General features: G+C 38.2%; 1 protein-coding gene across 1 annotated transcript; it reads left to right on the top strand.

Moving 5' to 3' along the window:
• Window positions 1-1,920: 1,920 nt before the first annotated feature.
• Window positions 1,921-3,135, top strand: LOC108523312 (macrophage-capping protein). Its single transcript, XM_017863839.1, has one exon. The coding sequence runs from the start codon at window positions 1,949-1,951 to the stop codon at window positions 2,993-2,995; it is 1,047 nt and encodes a 348-aa protein (XP_017719328.1). The 5' UTR covers window positions 1,921-1,948; the 3' UTR covers window positions 2,996-3,135.
• Window positions 3,136-9,121: the final 5,986 nt, after the last annotated feature.

Below are 9,121 nucleotides of genomic sequence, written 5' to 3'. Positions count from 1 at the left end.
GCTTCTGATATGATAAAGGCAGCCTGGCAAGTAATCTTCTATTGATCTCAGACTATCAGCACTACTTTTAACAACCATGAATAGGGGAGATGATATTTTAGTGAATAATAGTAAAAATACTAAAATCTAAACTAATTGTTCACTTTACTTCAAAAAGGAACCTTTCTATCTTGTATAAAATTAGACCTCTATATATTTTTTTTCTTTAAAGTTCTTACATTGCCAAATCACATGTTCTTTTTTTGCAAATTGACTTCAGGAGTTTCTGGAAGAATGAAACTGAGCTGTAATTGGAGAGAAGAAAATTATCCTTCATTTAGGAATGAACATAGTTATTTGTTTTTATCTTTTAAGAATAAATTGAAAGAATTTTCTTATCCCAGAAGAAAATTGCTTTGATAATTTATTACTGCAGAACACATCTGTCATATTTATCCAAGTCTTTGTATTTCAATTGCCAAAGGCCTACTTTGGCCCCAGTCATCAATTATTTGGCCTAGTGCCATAGGCCCCACCTCTTCACTCAGCTTCTGATCTCCTGCCTCATTTGGTCCCAATCATCAATTATTAGGCCGAGTACCATAGCCCCTACCTCTTCACTCTGCTTCTGATCTCCTGCCTCAGCCCAGTATCTCCTACCACGTTGTTGGCTACCTCCTTTCTTAATCACTGATCTAAATCCTGAAATTTATCAGTTGGGAGGCCTGCTTAGTTACTCAGCATTTACAGGATCAAGTTCCAAATATGGCCATTTTATAGTCTGGCCCGTCTGCCCTCCAGCTTTTAATCAATCCCATATATCCTATGTCCTATTCACAATTGAGTATTAGTGAATGACCTTCTTTACTTCCATGTTACAGCCCTGAATTCAATTCTCTCAGCTTAGAGTGTCCAAAGCAGAGTAAATTAAATTTCTAGAAGATACCCAAATGCAAAGCAAGCCAGTAAAATTGTTCTTTCCTCTATAAGTAGTGTTCTTTCTCAATCACTAACTTCAATTTTCCAGGACATATTACTGTGACATCTTGATTGGCTGAGGCAAATTATCTGCAAAGTTTACATTTACAGTCTGCATGTCTTTTCATATTTGTGAACCAATGCTTATGCATTTAAAATGCAGTGTGTTTTGCGTTTATTTTCATTTTATTTACTTTTTATTATTTTTACAAATGTCTTATAAATGCTGTGTAACTACTTTCATCAACAGCGTATGTTTTCACATTTTCTCTTGAAAGCAGAAGCACAATGCAGTCTCTGCCATCGTTAACTTATTATTATGTCTAAGATGTCTCGTGCACTTGAGAACTCATTTAAAATGTTAACAGTATGAGGTGAATTTTATTTTTTTAATGTATTTTATAAATGAGAAAACCAAAGCATAGGAACTCCAGGTTTGCTCAACAACACTCGTAAGTAATGAATTCAGGATTTGAACCCATGCTACGCTGCCCCAGTATGTTGAGTTTACATATTCGTATTGTCTAAGTTAGGAGGCAGGGCAATAGCTGTTATGCTCCCTCATGTAGAATGTCCGAACTTAATCTTTCCTATATAAATCACTGTGTATGTTTATATTATACAGGTGTACATATATGCTATAAGTTGGTATAAATTCCATTAACTAGGAATTATTTTAATTCACTCTTTTTCATTGAGTTGTGAGTAGGGATAGTTTCTGTCAAATATTCAATATATGATTTAGTGCCTTCTACCTCATAGGACTTCCATATATGTTTAATAACATATAAAAATGAATAAACAAAAGTGTATAAAGCTATAAAATGTCCTTATGAAAATATTCAGAAAGATTGAGACAAATTTTATTTTTCAAGAATGTGTACATTCTAAAGTGTGCATGTGTGAATGTAGTTTGTGTATAGGGGAATGAAGTGACCAACGTTAATTAAGACATAATCCTGAGCAAGGTGTTGGCAGATCTGAAGACAGCATGTACACAGCTATTCCCCAGAGTGGCTCTCCATTCCCAGGCTCAGTGCAGGATCCAGGCCTGCATGTGTGGCGGGTGGAGAAGCTGAAGCCAGTGCCCGTGGCACGAGAGAACCAGGGTGTCTTCTTCTCGGGGGACTCCTACCTAGTGCTGCACAATGGCCCAGAAGAGGTTTCCCATCTGCACCTGTGGATAGGTCAGCAGTCATCCCGGGATGAGCAGGGGGCCTGTGCTGTGCTGGCTGTGCACCTCAACACGCTGCTGGGAGAGCGGCCTGTGCAGCACCGCGAGGTGCAGGGCAATGAGTCCGACCTCTTCATGAGCTACTTCCCACGAGGCCTCAAGTACCAGGAAGGTGGTGTGGAGTCAGCATTTCACAAGACCTCCACAGGAGCCCCAGCTGCCATCAAGAAACTCTACCAGGTGAAGGGGAAGAAGAACATCCGTGCCACCGAGCGGGCACTGAACTGGGACAGCTTCAACACTGGGGACTGCTTCATCCTGGACCTGGGCCAGAACATCTTCGCCTGGTGTGGTGGAAAGTCCAACATCCTGGAACGCAACAAGGCGAGGGACCTGGCCCTGGCCATCCGGGACAGTGAGCGACAGGGCAAAGCCCAGGTGGAGATTGTCACTGATGGGGAGGAGCCTGCTGAGATGATCCAGGTCCTGGGCCCCAAGCCTGCTCTGAAGGAGGGCAACCCCGAGGAAGACCTCACAGCTGACAAGGCAAATGCCCAGGCCGCAGCTCTGTATAAGGTCTCTGATGCCACTGGACAGATGAACCTGACCAAGGTGGCCGACTCCAGCCCCTTTGCCCTTGAACTGCTGATATCTGATGACTGCTTCGTGCTGGACAACGGGCTCTGTGGCAAGATCTATATCTGGAAGGGGCGAAAAGCGAATGAGAAGGAGCGGCAGGCAGCCCTGCAAGTGGCCGAGGGCTTCATCTCACGCATGCAGTACGCCCTGAACACTCAGGTGGAGATTCTGCCCCAGGGCCGTGAGAGTCCCATCTTCAAGCAATTTTTCAAGGACTGGAAATGAGGGTGGGCATCTTCCTGCCCCATGCTTCCCTGCCCCCCACTGCCTGCCTACTTGCTTCTCTGGCTGCCTGGTCAGTGCAGAGGTGCCCCCTGAAGGTGTTCAATAAAGGAGATAAGTGCTTTCCCAGCTCTTTTCCTGCAAAAAAAAAAAAAAAAAAAAAAAAAAAAAAAAAAAAAAAGACATAATCCTGCCCCCAAGAAGTTTGCTGTTCTGAATGAACTCATTATCTATATGTCTACCTATATATATAATTATATCACCTATAATGTGTCTATATAACATATTTGAAAAATTCTCAGAGATTTCAGTTAAACTAAGTATCACATGGAACAGGAGTATAGTTTAAAATAGTTTGCTATTATTATCTAGCTACGAACCCCTGGCATTTATTAAGTGTTTCCTATATGTTAAGACCTCTATATCCGTTATCTCATTTGGTTAGTCCTATAAACATATGAGGTTACACATATGCATTTTAGAGACAAATTCTGTTGCTTACGAGAAATCCAGCATACAGGAATTTGTTGAAGCAGTCCATACCATCTGAGATGACACTCTTCTTTCCAAACTTCTCATGCCATTGCAAATCATGCTTAAGCTTGCTGTGCCCATTAGACACTGTAAACATCAAAACTCCCCAGATCCCTTCTATATAAGTGGAATGGTGTTCCTATGCTCCATAAACTTTCACTTATTTCTTAGGCACCCTGCCTACTGCAGAGGTCCCATCAATAGATCAGTAAAAATCCTAATTTCTTTATAGCATTAATTAAAACAGATAGAATCGTGACCTTCTTGCCATTACTTGAACCCTATTGAAAATCAAATGTTCCCAGTTTATTCACACCACTAACATTTTATTGGTACCAAATAGAGAATATATTCTGATTTTGGCTGAAAATCAGTGGGAAAATACTCAATGCTAATATACTAATTTCCTACAGTTATATTTAAGTTCACAGTTTCCTTATTAAATTGACATTTGGATAACTTATCCATTGTTGACAGTGGGGTTCGAAGTCCCCTAATATTTTTATTTTGTGATTTCTCCTTTCATTGCTATTTGATATTTGCTTAATATATTTAGGTGCTCCAATGTTGGATGCATATATGTTTATAATTGTTATATCTTCTTGATGAATTGGCCTCTTTATAACTATATAATAATTTTATTTCTTATTCTTTACTTAAGTCTATTTTGTCGGACAAAAATATAGCTACTCTGTGTTTGTTTTGGTTTTCATTTTCATGAGGTTTCTTTTTTCTTCCCTTCGCTTTCAGCCTATGTGTATCCTTAAGCTAAAAAGAGTCTCTTTTAAGGACAAATTGTTGGTTCTTTGTTTTTAATTCATTCAGACACTGTATGTACTTTAATGGGATAATTTAATTCATATAATTTAATGTAATTGTTGCTGTGAAAGGACTTACTATCACCACTTTGTTAATTGTCTTCAGACAGTTTTGTAGCTCCTTTCTTTCAGTCTTGTCTTCCTTCGTGATTTAATATTTTTTGTAGTGGTATGCTTTTATTTTATTAAATTTATCTTTTGTGTGTCTACCAGAGGTTTTTCTTTATGGTTACTGTTAGACTCACAAATATAATCTTATATCAGTCTAGTTAAAGCTGATAATGACAGAAATCCTACACATTTACTTTGCTCCTTCACCTCACATTTTCCATTAGTGATGTCCCAATAGCATCATTTTACATTGTATGTCCATTAACACTTTTGTGGTTATGACTGCTTTTTATCACATTTATATTTTACATTTTATATTAGAGTTAAAAGTAATTTTTACATTCTTATTTTAGTGGTAAAGTATTCCGAATATGACAATATATTTACTTTTACCGTTGAGCTTTATATTTTTGACTGTTTTCATGTTACTAATTAGAGTCTTTTCATTTCAATTTGAAGAACTTCCTTTAGCATTTCTTGTGAGGGAAGTCTAGGTTATTTCCCTCAGATAAATACTTTGAGAAAGTATATATCTCCCCTTCATTCTTAAAAGATTGCTTTGCCAGGGATAGTATTCTTGGCTAGAAGTTGTTTTTTTTTTTAAGAACAGTGAATATATCATTCTACTGGCCTTCATAGTTTCTGCAAATATAGCCTTATTGTTTGTGAGCGTTCTTTGTATGTAAGTTGTTTTTCTCTTGTTTCTTTCAAAATGCTTTCTTTGTCTTTGACATTTGACAATTTGATTAAAATGTGGCTCAGTGTAATCTTCTTTGGGTTGAACTTAGTTGAAGACTGTAGAACTTCCTGAAGCTGGATGTTCACATCCCTCCCAATCTGGGAGGAATATTTCAGATTTTTTTTTTAAATTAAGCTTTCCATTTATTTTGCTCTCTTCTTCTTCTAGGATTCCCATGATTTGTATACTGTTTTGGTCGATGGTGTTTTATAAATTTCATAGGCATTATTCATTCTTTTTTATTTCATTTTTTTCTCCTTTGACTGACTAATTTTAAAGGACCTGACTTTGAGTTCACCATTTCTTCTGTTTGATCAAGTGTGCTGTTGAAGATCTCTGTTTCATTCTTTCATTCATTGTATTCTGTTCCAGAACTTCTGTTTTGTTCTTTTTGTAACCACTGTCTCTTTCGTGAACTTACAGTTTTCCTCATGTATTGTTTCTTATACCACGGTAAGCTTCCTTAAAACAATTATTTTGAATCCTCTGTTAGCTAATTCATATATTCCAATTTCATTGGGCTCTGTTACTGAAAAATTATTGTGTTCTTTTTGTGATGCAGTTGGGTTATCTGAAGTCTTGCATTTCTGTCTTCACATTTGAAGAAGTTACTTCCTCCTCCAGTCTTTACTGAATACCTTCAAGAGATAAAGACCTTCACTAATCAGTCTCACTAAGGATTCTTGGGGCATCTCAGACATTTTATATCAATGTAACTCCTGCATGCTGTTTGCTCCTGTTGGCAGTAGTAAGCCTTAAGATTGTATACTTGCTCTTGATCCCAAAAAGCCAAGTCGGATTTTAAGAGCATTGAGTTTATTTTCCCTAGGGTAGTGCCTTGATGTGCTCAAGGTTAAGCACCTTCTCCCAATCCAACACTGTTGAGCTCCCTGTCTTTGTGACCTAATGTACAATCTGCAAAGTTTTACAGTGCCCTTAGTGGAGGCACAAGTGGAGCACAGGCCACAGGGAAGGTAAGGATGTGCATCATGTTGGGAGCATGCCTGTGCTAAGTAATGGGCATCCTACTCAGCTCAGGCACGGATCTCTTGGTGGAGTCTGAGAAGCAGTTAGTAGAAACTGTGGAATTGTATTGAGTTCCATGCCCCTGTTGCTGTGAGCTACTATCCTGTTTTCCTGCTCCTACCTGCCTGAACACTGTTCAGCCACACAGATCTCCTCAATGTTCTGCATGGGGTGGGAAAGTAGTGGGACACTTGGGCAGTGTCCTAGCTGCTGGGGAGACAAGTGCCCCTGCACTCTCGCTTTCTGCTGTGGGAAAAATCAAGTGCCCAGGGGGATTTCTCCACCTTGAGGGTAGTGATAATGTGAGTAAAGTGAAAGTTATTATATTCTTTAACGTGTGTATTCTCAGATGTTTTGATCCAGTGGTATGCTGGGACCTTACCACTGGACTCCTGGCCTCCCCAAAAGTACTCTCATCTATGGGTGGTTGTCAAAATTGGTGTTTTGTTCTGGGAAAGAGCAAGGGAATGAGGGTTGAAAAATCATATTCTATCATCTTGCTTATGTCATTTCCACTACTTGACTTATTCACTGAAATATTTTGTGTGTATCTTAAGCCAAACATGACAAAACTAAATGTATAAGTTTCTGAACTCCAAATGAAAAATCTAAATAGCAATAAAATATATATATATATATATCTCCTTCAATTGTCTACTCATGATTCAATTCAAAATGAAACCTGATCATTTTGCTGTTTCTCAAGCCAAAATCTTGGGAAGTTTCCTAATTATTTATTGCCCTTACACACCACATCCAAACCATAATAAAATATAATTCTTGTTGTGGTTTTAAATACTTTCTGGAACGTAACCAGCATTCCCTCATCTCCACTACTGCCACTTGGATCTCAGCAACCATCACCTCTACCCAAGACAATTTTAATAGTTTTCCTAATATTCTCCCTGCTTTCATCGTTGCTCCTTTAAAGATAATTTTCTTTTAGGCAGCAGTTAGACAGATCCTTCATAATAAGAAGCAGATTATGTCACACTTCTGAGAAAATTCTCTTCATTTCCTATAGGATAAAATATAAAGTCTTTAGTAGGGCCTACAAGACATTGTAATCTTTCAGTTTACTATTTCTCTGGCCTGATTGTCTGCTACACTCTACCTAACTAATTTTGCTTCAGCATAACTGGACGCATTGTTATTGCTTGGAATCATCAATGTCCAGTAGAATTTTCTGCAATAATGGAAATGCACTACACAGTGCAACTGATACTAATCACATGTAGCTATTTTGTACATAAAATGTGTATACTGTCAGTAAGGAACTAAATTTTAACTTTAATTAATTTGACTGTAAATAGTCACGAGTAGCTAGGGACTCTTTACTGGAGAGTTTAATTCTAAAACAGTATCCTCCTTCCTGCCTTTCGGCAGCAGAAGGGGTATTCATCCCCATACATTTGCTAGCCTAGCTTCTTCAGGTCTCTGTTTAAATACCACATTATTAGAGATGTCTTCTTTGACTAGCCTAGAGAAAATAGCAGTAACATATATAAAGATTCACTCCATATTTTTCGTACATAATTTAGACTTCGTATCATTAATTCCATGTGACAAAACTGTGATTTTGTTGTTCTATCTTCCTTTACAATCTAGGATAACATTTCCATGAGGATAGCAATTTTGTGTCATTCTTTCCACTGCTTTATCCCAACACCTAGTATCTAGCTTATGGTAGGCATTCCATACATATTTGTTAAATAATGATATATGTAAATAGATCTCATTTGCTATTATTTTTGTGGCACTCTTTTTTCTCAAAATCTTTCTCCTTCCAGCTCTAGCTACAGGTTTCTAATCTAATGTTTGTAAACTCATGGCTCACAAGTTGTATCCAGAAGCAGATGTGCTGTTTACAAACATCACAATGGTGATAATCAACAATTGACCTTATAAAATGAGGAAATAAGGCTGTTGTGGTGGCTAGAAAATTAAGATTTCAGGGCAAGGGTAACAGTTGGCCTGTAGAATCAGGACAGTGGGCCAGTGAAGAATCCGAGAGTCAATTAGAAGGCAGCCCGGAGCAAGGGTGGTGGGATGAGGGGCACTAAGGTCAGAAAAAAAAGGCAAGAGCAAAATTGCAGAGGCAGAAGGGCATGACAAACTGATGCTATGAGTGAAACAAGAAAAATTAGTAGGGGTTTGGGGACTGAATTTAAGAGAACATTTTGTCTTTCATAAGCTTAAGGCAGTAACTTATTGTCTAGTTAAGGGGACCAGTAGGCTAACAGGACACTGAAGGAAACTGTCTCAAGTATTCTTTGAGCCCTTTTGTTGTGGGATGAAATCTTAGGACATTGAGTTCAGTGAAACTGTGGCTGGAGATTGAGATTTTAGATATGTCTACCTAGATATAACAAACATCTGTGAGTAGATGAGCTAACAGAAGGAAATAAGTTAACTTATGGAAAAAGAAAAAAAGAAAGAGCCCTGGAAATACACAGAATTTCAGAGCAAAGATGTAGTATAAATGCCTGTATTTGAATGCTGGTTCTGGCACTGGCTAGGAAGGTGTCTATGTTCAATAACTTACCCTTTCTATGATATGTCCATTTGTGAAAGGAGGATTATAATAATATCTACTTCCAGGGTTGTGAGACCACACAAATTTATACAAAGCTTGGGGCAAGGCTCATTTACAGAAAGTGGTCGATAGATAATGCTGGGGGAATCAGGAGAGTCAAATACTTGTTAGTGAGTCAGTTGGAAGTACAAAGCTCAACAATATCAGTGAAGCCCATATAGGAGAACGTTGCAAAGAAAATTAGGTCAGGATACAAAAAGTGGTTGGATCAGTTGATCTGCATCATCCCAGCAAAATTTCACAGTACTACTGAGCACTTGATATACACATCTCAGTTAACGCTCACAGCAATTCTGTGTGAGATG

Source organism: Rhinopithecus bieti, unplaced genomic scaffold (genome assembly GCF_001698545.2).
Source record: "Rhinopithecus bieti isolate Rb0 unplaced genomic scaffold, ASM169854v2 scaffold_68778, whole genome shotgun sequence".
NCBI lineage: Eukaryota > Metazoa > Chordata > Mammalia > Primates > Cercopithecidae > Rhinopithecus > Rhinopithecus bieti.
This window is presented reverse-complemented; position numbering and strand designations above follow the sequence as displayed.

Excerpts from the sequence above, each read along its gene's own strand:
- LOC108523312 (XM_017863839.1), top strand. The coding sequence starts at position 1,949 with ATGTACACAGCTATTCCCCAGAGTGGCTCTCCATTCCCAGGCTCAGTG.